Source organism: Camelina sativa, chromosome 20 (genome assembly GCF_030686135.1).
Source record: "Camelina sativa cultivar CO46 ecotype springtype chromosome 20, ASM3068613v1".
NCBI lineage: Eukaryota > Viridiplantae > Streptophyta > Magnoliopsida > Brassicales > Brassicaceae > Camelina > Camelina sativa.
In genome coordinates, this window is record NC_141899.1 from 14,243,737 (window position 1) to 14,264,096 (window position 20,360).

At 35.8% G+C, this 20,360-nt stretch overlaps 4 protein-coding genes and 1 pseudogene across 9 annotated transcripts; 2 read left to right on the forward strand and 3 right to left on the reverse strand.

The window, feature by feature from the left end:
* Positions 1-1,892: 1,892 nt before the first annotated feature.
* On the reverse strand, positions 1,893-6,228 carry LOC104770842 (CDPK-related kinase 4). The gene is made up of 11 exons (XM_010495300.3): positions 5,379-6,228; positions 5,069-5,199; positions 4,872-4,913; positions 4,631-4,739; positions 4,447-4,525; positions 3,948-4,244; positions 3,708-3,817; positions 3,355-3,459; positions 2,923-2,985; positions 2,346-2,513; positions 1,893-2,245 (listed from the first exon to the last, which is right to left on the reverse strand). Exons 1-11 carry the CDS (start codon positions 5,925-5,927, stop codon positions 2,108-2,110), a joined length of 1,791 nt encoding a protein of 596 aa, XP_010493602.1. The 5' UTR covers positions 5,928-6,228; the 3' UTR covers positions 1,893-2,107.
* A 2,858-nt stretch (positions 6,229-9,086) lies between these two features.
* On the reverse strand, positions 9,087-11,404 carry LOC104770843 (polyadenylate-binding protein-interacting protein 13-like). 5 transcript variants are annotated; one of them, XR_015593746.1, is made up of 9 exons: positions 10,999-11,404; positions 10,566-10,661; positions 10,362-10,406; positions 10,091-10,276; positions 9,925-9,984; positions 9,770-9,812; positions 9,612-9,680; positions 9,419-9,506; positions 9,087-9,262 (listed from the first exon to the last, which is right to left on the reverse strand). XR_015593746.1 is itself a non-coding variant. In XM_087506151.1 (9 exons), exons 1-8 carry the CDS (start codon positions 11,335-11,337, stop codon positions 9,441-9,443), a joined length of 909 nt encoding a protein of 302 aa, XP_087362277.1. In that variant the 5' UTR covers positions 11,338-11,403; the 3' UTR covers positions 9,087-9,262; positions 9,419-9,440. The 5 variants fall into 5 exon arrangements, 3 of the variants coding, with proteins under 3 accessions (XP_087362277.1, XP_087362278.1, XP_087362279.1); XM_087506151.1 differs by having other exon boundaries at positions 9,765-9,812; positions 10,999-11,403; XM_087506153.1 differs by having other exon boundaries at positions 9,254-9,354; positions 9,448-9,506; positions 9,765-9,812.
* A 665-nt stretch (positions 11,405-12,069) lies between these two features.
* On the forward strand, positions 12,070-16,947 carry LOC104770845 (uncharacterized). Of its 2 annotated transcripts, none has more exons than XM_087506154.1 (15): positions 12,070-12,296; positions 12,515-12,674; positions 12,962-13,211; positions 13,317-13,406; positions 13,508-13,598; positions 13,837-13,900; positions 14,334-14,376; positions 14,492-14,663; positions 14,745-14,843; positions 15,023-15,091; positions 15,275-15,413; positions 15,652-15,853; positions 16,144-16,244; positions 16,349-16,388; positions 16,528-16,947. In XM_087506154.1, the coding sequence occupies exons 2-15, from the start codon at positions 12,540-12,542 to the stop codon at positions 16,722-16,724; spliced, it is 1,692 nt and encodes a 563-aa protein (XP_087362280.1). In that variant the 5' UTR covers positions 12,070-12,296; positions 12,515-12,539; the 3' UTR covers positions 16,725-16,947. The 2 variants fall into 2 exon arrangements, with proteins under 2 accessions (XP_087362280.1, XP_087362281.1); XM_087506155.1 differs by having other exon boundaries at positions 16,144-16,241.
* Positions 16,941-18,125, forward strand: LOC104770846 (uncharacterized). Its single transcript, XM_010495306.2, has one exon. It carries the CDS (start codon positions 17,100-17,102, stop codon positions 17,997-17,999), a length of 900 nt encoding a protein of 299 aa, XP_010493608.1. The 5' UTR covers positions 16,941-17,099; the 3' UTR covers positions 18,000-18,125.
* Positions 18,126-18,899: 774 nt separating this feature from the next.
* On the reverse strand, positions 18,900-19,997 carry LOC104772530 (uncharacterized; annotated as a pseudogene).
* Between the last annotated feature and the right edge of the window lie 363 nt (positions 19,998-20,360).

Genomic DNA, 20,360 nt, shown 5'->3' on the forward strand with positions numbered 1-20,360 from the left:
TTTTCTAATTATTAATATGTAAATTTAATGTGGTCAAATTACTGTCTATATTGAAAACCACATACTTAAGTTATAATAATTTTATAATCAAATATAAGCATATATATCCATTGTGTGTTTGTTTTATATATTTTTCTAGATTTGTTCATTCTTATCCGAGGGAAAGCTAATATATTTGTTAGTACAAATTAGTTTTCCAAAATGTCTTACATAAAGGATTTATTCCCTTATTTTTTTTTCTTATGAGAATGAGTGTATCAGAAATCAAAATATATCAGATAGTCAGATACAAACAATGGCCCTGTTCATTTTCTTGTCGCTGGATCCAGCAACAGCGACCAGCGACAGACTTCAGCGACAGCATATGTTGTTCGTTTGTCTGTCGCTAGCGACTGTAGCGACTGTCACTAGAAACTGTCGCTAAATTGTTCGTTTGCCTGTCGCTGCGATTAAATACCATATATTTTTTTAAAAAAATTAATAAAACTTAATTTTTGATAATTTATATTTTTATTTCAAAAAAAAAAAATACATATAGCCATGAAAATAAATTAAAAACATATTTACATATTTTTAAATAATTAATTTGAATTTTATTTTTAATTTATTCATTTTAATATTGTTAAATTTAATTTGTTTATAACTGTTTTTTTAGAATTTTATTTAAATATGTTCAAATTAATTTTTTATTTTATTTACTTAGATTTAGTTTAATTTTAATAACTATATGTAGTTATATTTTTATTTAATTAATTTTAATTTTGATCATATTTAATTTATCAATTTTTATTTTTTTATTTTTCTTGGTCGCTATGTTGTTCGTTTGTCTGTCGCTGGATCCAGCGACTAGTTTCAGCGACTGATCGCTGATCGTTGGCGATAGTCGCTGAAAATTTTAGCGACTGAAAATTATGATCGCTGATCGCTGGCGACAGTCGCTGCGACTGGTCGCTAAACTAGCAACAGGTAAACGAACAACTTTCTGTCGCTGTCGCTCCTTTCTGTCGCTAGCGACAGGCAAACGAACAGGCCCAATGTCTCTTCATTAAACACAGGTAAAACGAGTGTAACCAACACTGTCGAAGAAAAAGTGGTTACAACTTACAACTAATTTAAATGGTATGAATGCTAAATTAGACAAGACCCACAGAATCAATAATTTCCGAGTAGAGAGACAGACTGATTCATATGAAAAGCTTGTTCTAACCAACCACGCACTTCAATTTTTCTCTACCATACTTTTTTTTTTGTTCCCTACGAACCTCCGCATGTTTTGTTACACTCACTTAACATGTTTGAGAAATATATGTTTTACACTACCTGCTAGTACTACACTTGCAAGAACAAATCATTCTCATCGATTTATAGTTTACGAAAAGCGAAAATGATTGACGGTTAATTGCTATATTGCGTTAATTTCATCATGGGGCAGGATGACAAGTAAATCCCTATGTATGCTAATCTTGAAAAGATTCAAGAAACCACAACCTTCTTTGCTTGTTCCTTCTTTGAATTAAACTGCTTGGAACACCTGTGTCACTCGCTTCTCTTTAGACAATTCCCGTCCCAATGGATTGGTGTGATGTTTTCACCTGATTTCATATATTACCCGGGTTTGCCAAAGCCACAACGACAGCTACCCTCGGCTCTCACTAAACACTAGTATGGCACTACACAGTATCTGAAGTTTGGCGCGAACGGAAAAACCAGATTCATAGGATAGGACAACTACAACTCACAATTTTTAGAGATGTTACCAATTCGAGTAAAGTTAGAACTATTATCTACTTTTTGTACGTCGTCATTTTTCACTAGCTTTATTTTATTCCATTAGAGCTCTAACTATGCCGATGTCATATCATACTAACGAAACTGGAAGCTGAGAAACAAGATCAGAACAACACCTCCCCAATTCCTATAATATATAAATATGTTTCCTTTTTTTTGGTTTCGGTTCCTCTGAAAACAAAATGCTCCACGAATCATTTACAAAGGAAATAAATACCTACTTGACTTCACTTCCACTTCAGGTCTCTGATGACGACGTCATTTTTGGATGTTTCTTGAAACTCAATTCACATGTTAGAAGACTTTACATTACAATATGTCACCTAGGTCTCGAGCTCGAGCTTCGTACGGTCACACCATGCAAGAACTTAGCGTAGCCCAAGAAACTCAGCTTTCCGTCTGAACTCCGGATCCAATCCTTGAGCAGAGGATACGCACTCGGTCCCAGGCTCATCTCCTGCAGTCACACACTCCACAAAATTAGAACAATGTTTTTAAATCTGAAGAAATATATGGTGATATACGCGATCTCATAGAAGTTTAAAGTAGCACTGTACCCCAGCAAGTTCTTGGACGGATATGATTCGGTTTCCTTCCTGTTCGAAGTGCTCAAATGCTGAAGTTACAACCTGTTCCCATTCTTCAAGAGCCTCCAGTTGGTAAACACTGACTGCAGCCGCACAGAACTCATCAAAGTCGAGCTTCTTTTGCGCCAGCGGTTGCATCTTCATAGAAAGGAAAAAAAAAGGTAAGAAAATAGCGAAAATTCAAAGCCCAGTGCTACAATTGTAAGAGTATGAAAAGCAGTAAAGAAACATCAATCTCAATAACGGGAGAAAACTCTAGCGATATTATGATGACTCCAGCATGCTCTAAATCTAAAACCAATGATAATGATTTGCTGTTACAAGCACAATGGCAAACAAAGTGAAACTCGAATTTAAATTGAGGAATTATGATGAAAACAGTAACCACTAAAGCTCAACGAGTCAGAATCTTTTTCTCAATGTTTCCCACCCTAGAGAAAATCTACAATATTTTCGACTAGCACCACCATGAACCATATCTGCATTCATACTTGGTTCACCCATAAACTTCAAAGCAAAAGACAATATATAACAACAGATACGTTACCGTGTTTAAAATGTCAGGAAGCCTTGATTCCATCATAGCATCAGTAGCATATCTCGTTAAAGCCTGCAGTTACATTCAAACGATTATATTAATTGATATGCATAAGTTTAATGTTCTTTATAAATCAATATTCTATTTGTTTCAATAGGAAACTATTTCGTATTTCTATTCCTTCATTTCTTTTTCTCAGGAAGCTTTTAGGTCATGCAAGCTAGATATAACTTTGAAAGATTTATCATGGAAAAGCTGAAGGAAACCATTTTGGTGTTTTAGTTCTGATTTGTTTCTCTTTGTGATTTTAAGCTCTAAAATATCTCCATTCAGAAAATGGGATCTCGAGACAATAAGGGATACATATAGTGGATATAATACATTCACAAATCAAAGACCGAGTGAAATTGCTATAGCAAAATCAGGAATAGACACACTGACCGTGGTGAAACAGTTAAGAGATAGGCCTCCGTCTTTAGGGTCCAGGAGCATGAACTGTGCCTTAAGGAATACAAGTTCTTCATCGGGTATAGCTTTGGAGAGAGCCTATTTAAGAGATTAAAACATAAAAAAAACCGATCAAGATAAAAACACAGACAACCATAAGACAAATGTTATCAAATGAATGTTGTATCAGGATATTATTCACTAAGTGCCAAAGAAAAGATGAGTAACATTCTGTTTGAAGCATTAATCGTCTGACAATTTTGATGAGTAGATCTGCTATGTATATACAAGTAGAAAGGGAAAAGATAAATGCGCTCGATTATAATATGAGGGTATCCAAAACTTACCTTAAGTGCTGATCGTCTGAAAGGTGAGGCACGGATATAGGACCTGACCAACTTGTAGACGGAGAAATCAAGAAGTAAACCAGGGTTTTCATCACGTAACCACGGATGAGCTGCAAAAAATATCATATAATATACCGCTTATGGAAAGCAAAAAAACTCCCAACTCATAGTACTTAAAGCCATACTCTTGTTTCTTTTTCAAGATCAGTGTCCCATATTAAATCACAAAAAAGAACTTACCTAGAGCTTGAGCAGCTGTCATTCGTTTCCTATGGTCCTTGTTAAGAAGCCTTTTCACGAAGTCTTTGCCAGTAGGAGATATTGAAGGCCATGGCATATCCTCAAAATTAGGGTTAGCTCTAAGCACACATCGGAATATCGCAGACTCAGTTCTTCCATAGAATGGTCTGCTTCCACAGAGTAGTATGTAACTTATGACTCCAATGCTCCACATATCCGCTTCAGTGCTGTAAGACCTATGGAGTACTTCGGGTGCAACATAGTATGCACTTCCTACAACATCATTGAGGCGCTGATCTGCAAGTGTAAAAGATACAAGTAAAAAATTAAACGTGAATTATAATCTTATACATATGAGATTTGCAAGACTAATAATGCCAAGGAGACATAATATATAACAGTTGTAATAATGATACTGAATATCACATTGCAGCAAAACTCATCAGAAAACTTGTCAAAGCTTGTAACAAGAATGGGGAACAAAGAAATAGATCATTACCGTATCTAATGAAATCAGACAAGCCAAAATCTATGACCTTGAGTATTGCATCCTCGTTTCTGCTGGTGAAGAGAAAATTCTGGATACACAGTTGTACCATGTGTTTAAGCAACCATAACTAGCAAAAACGAGGAAATAGGTGGCATTAACTGAAATATCAGCAACTTATAGAAAGAATGCGTACCTCTGGCTTCAGATCACGGTGCACAACACCTTGAAGATGAAAAAATGCAGTTGCAGACAAAATCTGCACAAGAATACGTTTGGCATCGACTTCAGGGTATCGTCCACCTCTGCAGTAACATACAAGATAATAATACAAGGTTGGAACCCATATCTACTGCAAAGCTAACTAACACGTAGTAGGCCGGAATCAAAGCACTCATACGAAAGTAAGACTAAAAGAAAGGTAACTTTGGATTTACCTCGCCAAAATTCTATCCAATAGCTCTCCACCTTCGCATAACCTAGAAGCATATAAGAGAGAAAGATTGAATATCTAAAGTCGACTCATTTAATAAACTTAGTAAATCTACTTAAAACACCATGATGAATCTTCCAAATCCAAACACAATGAGATAATTAAGAATGAACCATATAGAGTTAAGTAAACTACACTTACTCCATAACAACAAAGACGTTATCAGCATCCTCATATACATCATAGAACTTAACCATTTGCCTATGCCCGGACAAAGCTTTCAGCAACTTCACTTCTCGACGAACATCTTCAATAGACAAAGCCGATGTCATCTGAAAACCAAAAAAACAAGTGATCTCAAAACCTAGCTTTAAACATTCTACATTCCATCAATTTTAAGAATCTTGTACTCTCTCTATTCTGAAATAGTGAATTATGTTGTGAACAGTAAGAACCAAGAGTCCCTACATCTCTGATGGTTAGGTATCACATTGTCTCAAACTAGACAAACCTTAGCTTTGGAGATGATTTTGACGGCAACGGTTTGGTTCTTCATCTTTCCTTTCTTGGCCTTAGCCCAACAAGTATGACCAAAATGCCCTCGCCCTACCTCCTTCCCCAACTCATACTTCCCTTCGAAGTTCTTCCCAAACCCGAAATTCTTATCCAGCCTCTCTCCGCCGCTTTCACCACCGTGATCCGCCACTTCTTCGCTATCCTCCGGGATCGGCTCATCCCGAGGCTGCGGCGGAGCGCCACGTCGCCGTCTCAAAGCCGCCATAATCGGTTTCGCAGGCGACGGTGGAGGAAACGGCCATTTGAACTTTCTCCCGGGAGTTCTCGCCGGAGATGGAGATGGAGCTACTCCCGCCGGCAAAGGACTCTGGAAAGGGCTAATGTTGTAGGAGTTGTTGACTTCGGAAGCAGCCGGAGACTGAGGAACCGAACCACGCCGGTTATTTTCCGTCGGTTGAGAAGGTTGATTCGTAACCTCGCCGCTTTCGGCGGGGATCTCGTCGTCCTTGACGGCGGAGATGTTCCGGCTGTAACAATGACCCATGACCGTTGGATGTTGAGCTCACAATTGACTGATCGGTCAGAGTCAATACATCGGACGGTGAGGAGACGAAGTTTGAATAGCGAAGTAAAAAAAATGTTTTTTTTGTAAAGGGAAAAAAAAAAATGAAGATTTCAATAAATAAAGAGAAAAAGAGCTCAGAGATTTAAAGCAGAAAAAAAAAAAAAAAAAAAAAAAAGGGAGAGAAGGCGTTATTTGTTTAAAAGAAGAGAACCCACTAAACAACAAGAGGGAAGAGCGCGTAGTGTGACATTTAATCACCTTTTGGTTTAATTGTTGGTTCAATTTCATTTAATGACACATCTTCTGATGTTAATTGTTGAATTTGAAAAAGTAACGACGAAAAATACCAATATTTTATAGGTAGCTTGGATTTTGAAAAAATAATTTTGCCTAAATATGGTGAAAAATAATTGAACATTTCCTTCTTCAATTTAATTATTTTCTTATGAACTTGCTAAGAATTCTATTTTTTGTATGTTGAGCATAATTTTATTTTTGTAAATGATTCAAAAAAAATACTGTTTTGTGGAGGATTGGTATTTCTTTTATTTTTGTAATATTAAAAGATTGGTTTTAGCTTACACTTAATTTTTTTAAAACGGAAAAGTTATCGTGCAAAGTAAGAAACTATTAGGCGGCAATGTTTTGTTAAGAGAAAAACTGTTTAACTTCTAACGGTAGTAACTAAAAGGATTCCCGCGTCATTTAAATTAAAAAAGTTTTCTAGTTATAACTAACCGTTACATATAATTACAACAATGTTCTATCGGTTTGACTTACATAATCCAATATTTTCATATAACGATATCGACAAAAAATAACTTTCAGCTTTAGTCTCTTAGCTCTTTAAAAAATAATCTAATAACTACATTAACTTTACAATGGCTTACTAACTACAATATTGTAGAATCAATAGTATGTTTGTAAATATAAATAGAATTACAATATCTACACACATTTTTATAGCTATATGTATACATTATATATTAAAAAAGTGTTATCTTAGAAAACAATTATACCTAAAGTTAATTAAATACTTTACTATTACATTTCTTATATAATTTCAATTGTTTACAATATATTTTCCGTCGAAATTGAACTTTACGAGTCAAAAATCCAGATACATCTGTATTATTATCCAAGAAAGGAAATAACATTTTATCAAAATAAAAAGTAGAATGAAGGCATCCATATTTTACTAGAAGATTGACTACCTTATATATTACAAATTTGTTTAGTGTGTTGAAACACCATTTTCTGGAATCGGCTAGTCCAGTAATGGATATTTTGAACTAAACCAGCAATAGACATATCTATACGCACTTGACAATCTCTTTCAAAGCAAACCATTCTGAATCCTTGGATTATGTATGTTGCATTATATTAAAGCTAGTAAAGCTGTAGTGTCTTCTGAAATTGAGTTAGCATAGTTAAGGGATGAAGTTCCCCAACATTTTTAGCAATCCTATCATAATCACGTACAATCCCACCAGTGATTCTTTTTTGTGTTTTCAGGATTGCATTTCGCATCAAAATTACATTCGAACAAAAATTATGTTGGACGGTCCACTACAAAATCGAAGGAATAATTAGGTAGATTTAGAACTTCTCTGTTAATTTGGGATGATTGTTGTTATCCGTTTTTAGATTTCTACTTATTAAATAATAAATTAATTAAATAATCAATTTTAAAATGTTAATGTTGAAATGTAGTTGATAACTAGATTATGTTTTAAAATTAATGAATTAATTTGTGTTTTTAAAATTGAGAGACTGAAGAGGCCTTTTATCATAGTATCTATCATGTTTTCTCAAATTTAACATGTTTTCTCAAATTTAACATGTTTGTAGAAGACCTATCCTGTGGGCAACTCAACCCTATGTACAAAAAAGAATCCATGAAACATCTACCTACCAAATGATTCAACAATTTTTTTGTTTCCATTTTTAAAAAATAAAGATTTCAAAATAATAATAAAAACGCTCGTTGGTTACAGAAAATAAATAAAATAAGGGAAGTAATAATATAATAATTTTTGAAGAAACGGACTCTGATCTGTCACCATATGTCCATATATGCATGAGAAACGCGAAAACGAGTTTAATACAGTCACCTACTACTACTCCCTCCACCGTCAAGCACTGAAAAAGACAACAAAAGGCCACTTTTTACATCTTTTAATATAAACCGGTTGAAACGGCCTTGATACAAATTAGTAACCAAATCTCATTCAACATATCGCCGGTTTGGTCCAAACCATTAGATGGTCGCCGGTCAAATGAACCAGAACTTGCTGCCTTCTCACTTCTCAGTAGGAGAATCAATCAATTGTCTCTTAACCGTATGGTCCGGTTTGATTGTTGACTTGTGTCGCACGAAATATCTTACGTTGGGTCTGTCTGGTCGTAACTTTTTTCGTATACGTAATCTTCATTCTCCAACCATCTTGACCGGTTGGTTAGCCGACGATAGTCTCATCAGTTGACATTTTCATTCCAATTTCTATATATATATTTGGTTTCTCCTTTTCTTTCAACCTTTGTATACGTTTATATATAAGTATATAACAAGTTAATGTCCCAAATTTTGACAAAGTTCTTCCGGTTACACAGGAGGACTAGGTCAAGTTTATAATCTTTTAAACATGGTTTGTATTTTAAATTACAAACATAAAGTCAACTAAAACTTCTATATGTCCTTAATTTTTCTGTTGTTGGTTCACATTTGAGTGTAAGTTTGCTAAATCATATAAAACAAACCAAACAATTCAATCAAATATCGTTTAATATTTTGTCAATTATATCGAACCAACGTTTTTCGGTGAAGAAATTTTACATTCATATAGAAAAAAGTCGTTTAATATCATAGAGAAGCGAACTAAAATAGCCCATTTCAAACAAAGATGCAATTAAAACTCAAGGAAAAAGATTAGCAAAACAAAAATTAAAAAAAACAGAGAAACTAAATCTTCATTCACAAAGCAAAACTCTCCTAAAATCTAACAGAAACAATATCAAAAAGATCAAATATTAAAAAATCCAACAACTTTCACTTTCATCAAAAAAAAAAAAACATTGAATAAATCATACCAAACATAAATGCGTGAAGAGCAAGAGAAAGAGAGGATTTGTACAATAAGGTCTTAAAATGATCCATATATAAAGATAACCAAAAAGATGTTCCCAGAGATTAAAATAATTGAAAAAGAAAAAAGAAAAAAAACAGATCAGTTTGGTTCTAAATTTATAGAAGAAGAAGAAGAAAGATTAGCCTAAGTTACTGATAGTTCATAGTTCAAAGATACCCGAGCAGCCTGCCGAACAACAGAATCTCAGAGTGATTAGCTTTTAGTTAACATCATCAGAGCGGTGTGGCCTTACTGGCGTCTTTGACGGGCTTACCCTTCACACACGTACATAGACAAAGCAAATATTAATCTCACAGTGATAAGTAAGTATTATTAACTAACCTTATTTTGTTTTTTTGTAAGCTCAGCTTATTGGAAGCCCTCCCAAGACAATACCACTGCAATTAAGAGCAGAAACTGCACTTTCTGCCTGAAAATACACGCAAAGAGTCATAGCATACAAATAATGTTCATAACCGAGGGATAAATACTATAATCGTAATTCATGAATGGAAACAAGCGATTAGAAAATCACCAGACTAAATTCGACAAAAGCAATGCTGGTTTGGTGGTACCAGTCTCCAAGCAACCTCAGATGGTGAACCTAAAAAGAAAAAAAACAGAGATGGTGTTAAATGATAAACACACAACATCTTTAATAGCACAGACAAAACCAAATTATCTATACCTCACCACAAGCTGTTTTAAAGAAATCTTCCAATTCCGTTTGAGTGACCTACATTTTTTTTTTAAACGTATATAAGATGGTAAACGTTGATTAGTCTGATATGCAAATAGGTACTGAGTGTAACAGAGGATTTGACAAAAATGAACATAATAAGTTTTACCATCTTGCCAATGTTAGTACAATAAACAGTCCTTGCACACTTCTCTCGCTCGTCCTCAGACTAAAGGAAAGAGAACAACGTTATGCGAACACGTAGTTGTGAGATCATTGAATCAGAGTTATCTATAGTCGTCAAGCTCAAGATTGATTATATTAAATCAACTTACCTTTGGAAGGAAATATGGGTTAACAGGCGTGATCGCTGTTTTGGAAATAAGAACCCTAATAGGATGAGAACCAACCATAGTACCCGATTTTCCTAAAGCAGACCTAGCTCCCTCTGAATTAGTGAACTCAATGAAGGCGAAACGGCGAATAGACTTAGGGTCACCGCATATACGGCAATCAACAACCTTTAAACCCAAAAAGAGAACAAATGTATAAGAATTGAGTGAACACCAAGACACAAAACTGGTTTAAAAGTCATTACGTAAGTACCTGGCCACAAGATAAAAATAGACTTGCAAGCTGCTCCTCAGTAACCTATATATATAAAAAAAAAGGATAAAGAGAGCTTTTGGTTGATTAATTTGACAAAAAAAAAAAAAAAAAAAAGTAGAGCTTTTGGTTGTATATATCAGACTCTTTATGAGAAAAATGGTTTCTAACTGAGACAATATATATATATCTACTGTTTTATACTTGTTGATCGATGTCTGAGACATATACAGTTCTCCTGGTCTGACTAAAGTTTGTTCTTTTCTTTATCCATCGCCTCCCTTGGTCAAAGTTCATTCTCTGTGTTTAATTGACAAGACTTAAAGAACAAGCATGCATTAAGAAGAATAACAATAATCTAAATCAATATGCACATAGGTTCAAAGCTTTCAATCACTACTCAAAACTTAAAAGGGTTACTTCATTACCAAAATCTCGAAAATGCTAACATAAAATAGAGAAAAAAAAAAAAAAAAAAGACGGAGAAAATTGGGTGTTATGAACAAATATGTAAAATAACATGCAAAAAGAGTCAAAACCATTTTGGATCAAATATTGAGCAGAGATTTCATGAAACATAATAAATCCAACACAAAGAGATCATAATTGAGAGAAAAAAATAAAATATGATATATACCCTTGTAGCAAAATGGCCGGTCTCCTCAATAGAAATAACTTGCATTGGAAAATAGTTAGCAAAGCATAATCTATTTCTTAAGAACTCGGAGTGGTTTAGAGCAAGCGGAGAAGGAACATATTCCTTAGCCATTGGATTCAAATGACTCTTGAAATTCACTTCATCACTGGTTCTTTGTGTCGATTGGTTTGTGGGATTTGGAATTTCGACAGAGGTATCGGATTTAGGTTTCTGATCATCAGGACATGGTAGTATTGTGTCTTTTAAGGAATCAGTATTTTTGTCTGAATCATGATCAGAAGAGTCCACTTTCACATCAGCATTCTCAACAACAGCCATGATCAAACCAAAAGATGGATCAACTCATGAACTGAAGAAACGTTTGAAGAGTTAAGGAAATGATCATAATAGAGGGATCACATCATTATGATCTTTATAGCTAAAACAATACTTTCTAGTCAAGATTTTTCTTTCACTTTTTTTTGACATTAGTCAAGAAAATAAGCATATACAATAAATTATAGTTATTATTTTATTTTTCATTTTCTTCATTTGTCTTCCTACATTTAAAGTGATTTTATTAATAGGATTCTCATAATATTATTTTCTCTCTCTTATTTCTTTATATTTACTTATAATATTTCTTTTTTGGCAACATATTTTACAGTTTTTTAACTTTTCTTTTTCTTTTTGATAATTTTCTTCATTACTTTTTTGGGACAATCTGGTTCTTTTCTTTTTTCCTTTGGCAACATATATTAACCATTTCTTATGTCCACAAGGTGAATATATAAATGCGGAAATAAATATTTACTATATTTATACGCGTTTTCTTTAAAAATAATAAATATGGTTCATGATTATAGTTAATATTTTATTATTAGTTTCTTTTGTCAATGGTTTCTTGTAGTATTTTAGATTTCTAATTTTTAATTTTATAATTAGTGCTGATCTTTGTAAAAATTATTTAGGTATTATATAGTTTAACAATTTATTTATTTATACGGAAGTTATTTATTTTGACATAAATCGCACTCTATATTTTTTTTTTTTCAGTTATACCCACGTGTTAATTTAGTCAGAACCGGTCCGGTTAAGTGTCACTCAAGACTGAGGAGATCAGTTATCCTAAACGTTGCCGTTTAGAATTCCGCCACTACGGGGAGGAAACAGATCCCGTGCAAAAGCTCCGGTGATTCTTCTCCGACCGCCGTATGTTCTTCCGGCGCACCAGACGGCCTTCTGGACCGGCTCTAGTTCGAGATCTATTCCGATCCTCTGTCTAAAATTTACTTCTGGTATTACCATCGTTCCCTCTCTCCCTCTGTAACCTCTGCGTATTTAAATCGTATTGACTAGAGTCGTCGTCGTTACACTTGCATCGCTCCCTCTCTTCCATGGCTTCGGAACTAGTTCTACCTCTATTATTCAATTCCTTGTTAAATTTATATGAATCGTATTAACTAGAGTCTTCGTTACTCATCTCATGTATCTCTTTTGTTTCTTGGATTCACAGTAAGGTGAATTTGGGAAAAACAACAATGGGAATCATCGAAAACGGAACAATCTCGGGTAACTTGCCGAGCAAGGAGGCGTTTGTGGTTCACTATCCTGGGTACCCATCATCTATTCCCCGAGCTCTCGAGACTCTTGGGGGAATCCAAGGGATCACTACTGTAATTTTCGCGTTTTCCGTAGATTTTTTTTTTTTTTTTTTTTGTTTCTTTGCATGCTACATATTACTTGGTACCCCTGTTGTGGTACTGATTTCATCCATAGAACTATTTCATAGCATTCCTCGATTTCGTTGGCTTGATCTATTTCACTATTTTAGCAAAATTGGTGAAGGAAGTGGTGTTTTAGTTGTACATTCAAAAAATGTTCTACAAGAAAAAGATTAAGTAGCAACTTGTACACAAGTACTGTACGATTTAGTCACTTTGATTTTTATTTTTTTTGGTAGGCTAGAGAATCAATGTCAAACAAGCTTGAGCTGCATTTCCGCCCTGAAGACCCTTATGCACATCCTGCTTGGGGAGTCCAACGTCCTTGTAATGGTTTTCTGTTGAAAATTTCTAAGGAGGACGTTAAGAAAGATTCTCTGCCTGAAAGTCAACCTGTTCTTGCTACTAAAGATGCTTGCTTACCAGAAGCTTGCCCACCGCTTTGTGCTGATATTGTAGCTCGTGTGTCTGAATCGTATTGCTTCGATGGTAAGTACCTAGGTCACCAATTTATGGGGTTTTGTGCATCTAAGCTTCTCTTATATAGAGTTTATTTTTTATTTTTTTACTCTTATTCTTGTGGATATTGTGAAGGCATGGCTGACTATCAGCATGTGATTCCTATTCACGCGGATACTGCACAGCAAAAGAAGAGAAAATGGATGGAGGTGAAGCCGCTTGCAGGTAATTTGTCTCTATTCATTTGTTGTTTTTATTATATTGCAAATCTGCTGGTGATGTAGGTGAACTATGATGTTTTATAAATCCTCTCTGATATCATGCAGGAAACAATGATCTAATGGACATGGCTGATGAAGATGTAATGATGTTATTGCCACAGTTCTTTGCACCCAAAGATATGCCAGATAATTTGGTGTAAGATTACACTGTCTTTATTATTCCCAACAATTTTATCATTAATACCTGGTAACAGAAATTTTGTCCAAGTGAAGTTATCTGTTTCATCAGAATCTTAGTTCGGAATACCCGATGTTTATTGCATAGGATGTATATTCCAAAGTATTTTAGTTACAGGCGAACGATGACGGAGAACATAGTTGATTTAAGTGTTTTAAGTTCTATTACTAATTCCACTTACGTTGTTTGTTCACAGGCTGAGACTTCCAGTAACGTCACCAAAAAAGAAAGAGGAGGAACCAACTCAGACTCTTTATGAGGTAAAAGAAGAAATGAAACCATTTGACGTTTCTGGATAAACATACTGTTGTTGAAGAAAAAATGACTGAAACATTTAATCATCTGATATGATAAACTATATTGTCTTACGCAACTAGTAGACCGGCTGCGAATTCTTAATTACTATAATGGTAAGCTTTGAGACTTTGTTGACGGATTGGCCTTTCTTAGGCAGACCTGATTTTGGATTTTGGGTGCTTGGAAGAGTTGGATTCGCTTAAGTATTTTTCAGGATAGTCGTTAGATTGTAACTGTTTTTTTCTAAAGCCTACAAATTCAGAGTCAAATATTCTGAAGCCTGTAAAAGCTCGCAGTTTCACACTTACTAAACATCATGAAAGTTAAAGATGTCATGAAAGTTTACTTGTGGTTTCTAGTTCTTCATTTTTGCTAATTGATTTTCTGATGATGCAGATAGATATTGGCCCAGTATTTGCAATTGATTTCGGTGTTAAAGATATCCTTTTCTCCGTTTTATTAATCCTCCAAATCTTATTATTGATGAGTATTAAGCCATGTTTTTTTGGTGATTTTTTTGTTAGATATCTTTGATCGTTCCTTAGCATTAATACAGATCCCAAAGATATTAAATTGGGAAGACGTAATTGTTCCCAGCTCCAACCAGTGGAAATGGCAGGTGGCAGTGTCTGCACTCTTTGAAGAGCGACCTGTGTGGACAAGAGATTCCATAGTCCAACGACTACTTGATAAAGATCTTAAATGCACACATCATATGCTAAACAGGTGAACAGATTTTGTGCGTGTCTTATGTGTATTAGTTTTCCTAGTACTGAAATAACCAACTTTTTGGAGTTTTCTCTGCAGGTTTCTTCTTAGATCTGCATATTATTTCTCGGGTGGTCCGTTTCTTAGGTTCTGGATTAGAAGAGGCTATGATCCACGGAAAGATCCTGAGTCTCGTGTGTAAGTTATATATCTATTAATTCACTCATATTACAAACGCATGGCCTGTGACATGTTAAATGTACGATTGTCATTTTTTGCACCTCAAAATAAAACATATATTTCTCTTCCATTTAGTCTGTTGATGTATATGTTAAAGCTCTTCACATCCATCCTCTTTGTGTATTTTATCTTTTCAGGTATCAGAGAATGGAATTCAGGGTTCCACCTGAATTAAGGGGTTATTGTGATGCTAATGCAACTAACAAGTAAGTTTTTCCTATTTCCTAGTTAACTCAATTTTTTTCTCTACTCAAGATTCTCAATTTGCTAGTATGTATGCCAGAAAAACGGAAAACATTATAAAAAATTTTGCAAGTATATGTGGATTTATGTTTGGAAAAATTTGCAATTAATAAGGTGATTTATTCTTTCCGTCTTATTTGTGGCAGGTCAAAGCCAAGCTGGGATGACATTTGTGCTTTTAAAGTATTTCCTTTCAAATGCCAAACATTTCTACAGTTATTTGAACTTGACGACGAGTACATTCAACGAGAAATAAGAAAGCCTCCCAAGCAGACTACTTGTAATGTGAGTTTTAAGCTAAGCTTTTGTTTATGAAGTAGATATCAATAAAATTAGACTCTGCCTTAGTGTTAACAATGACGGGTAGATATGATATGTTACTCTGCCTTTATATGCACTTGCAATGTTGCTAAAACCTGCCTCACCAATCACCCACAAAGTCGTGTAGCAGTTATCTTTGACCAGCCGTTAAAGTTTATGAATTGGGAGATTGCTTTCTCTGATTTGATGTTTTTGGTGCCAGTATAAAACAGGATGGTTCTCAGAAGCACTGCTTGATAATTTGAGACTCCGTGTAGCTGTGAGATTTGTATCTGTGTTTCCTGAGCCAGGTTTCGAAGATGTTTTTAAATCTATTCAAGAAGAGTTTGAGAGGTCAGAAAAGACACGAATTCAGAAAGATGCAATGAAACCAGGTCAACGGAGTCACCACGAAACAACTAAAGGTAAGATCGGCAAAGAAATTTCAGGTTTTATCTCCTTTACGTTTTAGGCAGTTTATATAGTGATTGTTAATATGCAATGAAGGCAGTTCTTCTCTCTCAATGGTCTCAACATTGTGTTAAAGTTTTGTGAAATTGACTGAATAAACTTGGTGGAAATGTTGCTATATATGAGTATATAACTATGTAAGTGCCTAAATCGAATGAAGAAGGCATTATGTTGTCATACATATTGTGCTATGCTTATTCTCGTTGATAAAAATGGATTAACATTGATGTAAAATAATTCGCAGATATGAAAAGGTGTAAAAACACAAACGAAAAGAAAGATGGTGATGTTAATGCGGATGAAGATTCGGAAGACATGGATGATGAATACGAGGAACTCAATGTGGTGACTGTGCTTACAAACTTTTTCTTGTTTACTTCACCTATTCATTTTTCGGAAAGGCCATTTCATCGTTTCTCTGTTACTCTTATGTTGTTGTTCTTTTGCAGGGTGCAAATGATGATGACATATCATTAAGTTCTCATGGATGTATCCTTAAAAAGCATAAACTTTCATAACATAAGCACCCAATTAATCTTTAGTGCATACATACAGATTCTAGGTTTCAGGAGACAAGTTAGAGAGATTGATCTGGTTTGGTATACGTTTTTCCTTAAACAATGATAAGATGACGACATGGAGTACAACTCCAGAACCTATCTGCAAGGTTTGTTCAATAGTTTTCCAAGCAGCGCACCAGCTCTATATGGTGCTGGTGATGATGGTAGCGACGGAGAGTATCCGATTTACGAACAAGAATCCAACGCTTTGGATGATGACGATGATGATGATGATGATAATGATGACGACGACGATGACGAGTGAAGAACTTTGCATATATGTAGTGTGTATTTTGTGTGTAGCTAATGTAAAGAGACAATCTAAGGGTGAAATGTATTTTCAAATGTAAGATTGATTGTGCAATTAAGGAAAATGTAGTAAAAAAGAAAAGTTAGTGGGTTGTAAAGTTCAAAATATAAAAACATAAAGATGTATTGTGCAATTAAAGAGAATCTAGTAATATTGAAAGATTAGATATGCGAATAAACGTCACAAATCTCTTCCTCATATTTTTATTATTTATCCCTGGTCCTCTTATTAATTAGTATTTTATTATACCCTCTCTGAATCTTGAGAACCGAGTATGAGCCACGACGATTTGAGTTAATAAGTTCGTTAGGTGCGTTTTGGTCAATTGACATGTTCGTTGGCCCATCTCCGCCGCACAAACCACTCGTAAACCGCCGCAGCAACAACAACCACTGGCCTCGTAACGCGACCGTCACCTCCGCCATACCTGATCTGTTTCTCGCGGCGGTTTCTCTCCTCTTCCTCTGGTCATCTCCGAAACCTTTGCTATCTCTTCCTCCTAACAGATTCTCTTTCCCTCTAAATCCTCGCCGTCGATCCACGACCACCACCATGTCTCGCCGATCTCCTCCTCCTCCTTCTCAACGCTTCGCTAATCCTCAATCTCTCTCCGATTGGCTCGAATCGAGATTACCTTCTGACTCATTCGCCGCCTGGGGAGTCAAACCAGGAACCAAAAACGTTCATAACCTCTGGCTTGAACTCTCCGACGGAGAAACTTCTCTCGCCGATTCAACACCTCCGGTACGAACCGTCAACGTCGTCACCGTTAAAGTAATCGGAAAAAACGGACGGATTCTAGTGGAATCTCATCAGGAATTATCCGACGGGAGTATCAGAGAGAGGTCTCGTCCGTTATCGGAGAAGATGAAGCCTGAAGAAACTCCCGACGAAGCTGTGATTCGCGCCATAAAAGAAGAGCTCGGATCTATCTTCGATGGCGGCGACGACGACGTTGGAAAGAGGATTAGGGTTATTCCCGGGAGTTACAGCAGAAGAGTGGAGGAGAGGAACTCGTTGTCGTATCCTGGATTACCGGCGCGTTACGCTCTGCACTCGGTGGACGCGACGGTGGAGGGATTACCGGAGGAAGATTTCACCACGGAGGAGAAGGAGTATGGAGGCGGAGACTCGACGGAAGATTCGGTTGAGACACGCGCCGCCGGGAAAGCTGTAACTGTGAAGCGGCATTACTGGAAATGGGTTAGTCCTGATTTGATTCGACCTTAATAAAACCTCTCTACACTGTGTTTGATCAAATCTAGAATTGAAGAATCAGAGCTTATGTAAAGGGATGATATGTATACTCTCACACATACACATTTTTATATATATTTATAGAATCTTCTTCTACTTCTTCGTTTATGCAAATGGCTATGGCTATTGTTCTAAGTTGCTTTTCAGAAGTTTTGATAGATAACTGTAACTTCTTTGCTTTATTGATTTTAGAAAGTTTGATCACTAAAATTGGAGTTTCATGGAATACACATACAGTAGGAGGGGAAATTGTAGATTAGACATTGAGAGTGTTGTGTTCGTATGAATCGCTTAAGACCCTGTGATCTTTGGTTATCCGATGATCGAATATGATAGCATCTTTGGTTACTCATGTGTGTGTGTGTCCACTCTTATGACCACTGGTTAAATAATCTAGTTGGCGATGGAAGCCTCTCTAATCCATAGATTTTGGAAGGCGTTAAGTAGGCATTATTATTTGCCTTCGGCTTTGAGAGCATTATTATTGCTATGCTCCAGTATTGAGCCCTTCTTATTGTAAAAACAAAAAAAATCCCATTACGCTGCGACCACGAAAAATTGTATTTGCTTTTTGTTCTTATTGTTGGGGTGTTTAATTATAGACTGGACTTGCTTGATGTCTGAAAACAGAACAAATCATAGCAACAACACAAGAAGATTGATATTTTCCAATGCTCACTCTCTCCAGTCCAACAGGGATTTGAAAGAAGAAACAAACCACCAATACATTCCCTAATTGGACAAAAAAACGAACCTAACAAGAAAAACTGAGTTTTGAGAAGAGAAAAAGAGACAATCAGACGTGACAAAAAGATAAAAGCTGGCTTGAATTAATAAACCCACAAAACCACATAAACACTAATCTTAGACTTTTGGCACTTATATAAAATCAAACATTCACGATAGCCTATCCAAAAAGCTTTTCTTTAATCTACCATCCCATAACATATCCATAACCATCTTTATAGTGGAGGCATCAGCAGCGAACCTGCACCTCTTCATTTCTTCGATGAGTTCAGCTGAAGTCATTACGTCACTACCTCGGAGATGTGCTCGGATTAGAGTGTTGTCTGTACAGTCGTTTGGCGCACACCCTTCCTCCTTCATTTTCCTAAGTAACATATTTGCTTCAGACAGTGAGCCTTTCTTACACAGTCCTAAAATCATTATGTTATATGTCTTAACGTCGGGCTTCACACTCCTTTAAGAGGTAGACTAGAGAATAAATCCCAAGCAGAATCTACCTTACTATCATTGCACATCCCGCGAATGATGATGTTATAGATACCAATATCGAGGTCCATCTTACTCTTCTGTATTTTTTCAAAAATTTCCATTGCTTTTTTGAGTTCCCCATTGTCACACAACCCATCCAGCAAAATTTTGTAAGTCACAATACAACACGACAAGAAAACATCTCTTGGAAGAGTTCTTTGGCGACCTTAACTTTTCCGGATTGACAAAACCCTTGGACAAGTGTGTTATAAGTGACTGTATCAGCAACCACCCCTCTCATAGACATTTTGTGGAAAAGTTCAAGACCATCATCGACCCGCTTAGCCTTACAATATCCATTTATGAGGATATTAAACGTCACAATATTAGGATCACACCCTTTGCCAACCATGAGTTCCAACATCTGGTTGGCCTCGTCTAGGCGTTTCTCCTTGCAAAACCCATCTATCAAAGAATTGTATGTAATAATATTAGGAGCTATACCTCTTATGATCATCTCCTCGTGCAGTGCTTCGGCATCTACAAGTTTTCCCTCTTTCGCAAAACTATCAATCAACGCGTTGAATGTGACAACGTCAGGGGTGATATTCCTTGTGATCATATCCCTAAGCAACTGCGCACCATCATCCCATCTACCATCATTACAAAAGCCTCTTATGAGAGTGTTGTAGGTAAAAATATTTGATTTGATCCCTTTCACTTCCATTTCATTGAATAGGTTGAGTGCATCGTCGAGGTTTTCGTCTTTGCAAAGCCCATCAATGATGATATTGTATTTAGCTACATTGAGCTCCATGGCCAAGGCAGTTTTCCCTGACTTGCACATTACACTTAAAACAACTTCATCGGGTTGACAACCATTCGATCGATCAAAACCACAGCTTCAGACACTTTACCATTGAGACAAAGTCCATTGACCAAAGTGTTGATCGTTATGAGATTGGGTCTGTGTCCCATTTCTATCATTCGATCAACTAGCTCAACAGCTTCGGGAACTCGACCCTCGAGACATAAGCCATTGAGTAGAGTGTTAAATGTGGTTGTGTCAGACTCAGACCAGATACGAGAGAGATTTAATAACCAAACCGGTTTAAGCCT

Coding starts and splice junctions, on each gene's coding strand:
- LOC104770842 (XM_010495300.3), bottom strand. CDS start 5,927: ATGGGTCATTGTTACAGCCGGAACATCTCCGCCGTCAAGGACGACGAG. Junction 2,986..3,354: donor CTCTTAACTGTTTCACCACG/GTCAGTGTGTCT, acceptor ATGTAACTGCAG/GCTTTAACGAGATATGCTAC. Junction 2,514..2,922: donor TTCCTGACATTTTAAACACG/GTAACGTATCTG, acceptor CTTTCTATGAAG/ATGCAACCGCTGGCGCAAAA.
- LOC104770843 (XM_087506153.1), bottom strand. CDS start 11,337: ATGGCTGTTGTTGAGAATGCTGATGTGAAAGTGGACTCTTCTGATCAT. Junction 9,507..9,611: donor CTTTTGTCGAATTTAGTCTG/GTGATTTTCTAA, acceptor GTGTATTTTCAG/GCAGAAAGTGCAGTTTCTGC. Junction 9,355..9,447: donor GTCTTGGGAGGGCTTCCAAT/AAGCTGAGCTTA, acceptor TGTACGTGTGTG/AAGGGTAAGCCCGTCAAAGA.
- LOC104770845 (XM_087506154.1), top strand. CDS start 12,540: ATGGGAATCATCGAAAACGGAACAATCTCGGGTAACTTGCCGAGCAAG. Junction 15,414..15,651: donor CCAAGCAGACTACTTGTAAT/GTGAGTTTTAAG, acceptor TTTTGGTGCCAG/TATAAAACAGGATGGTTCTC. Junction 16,245..16,348: donor AATACGAGGAACTCAATGTG/GTGACTGTGCTT, acceptor GTTCTTTTGCAG/GGTGCAAATGATGATGACAT.
- LOC104770846 (XM_010495306.2), top strand. CDS start 17,100: ATGTTCGTTGGCCCATCTCCGCCGCACAAACCACTCGTAAACCGCCGC.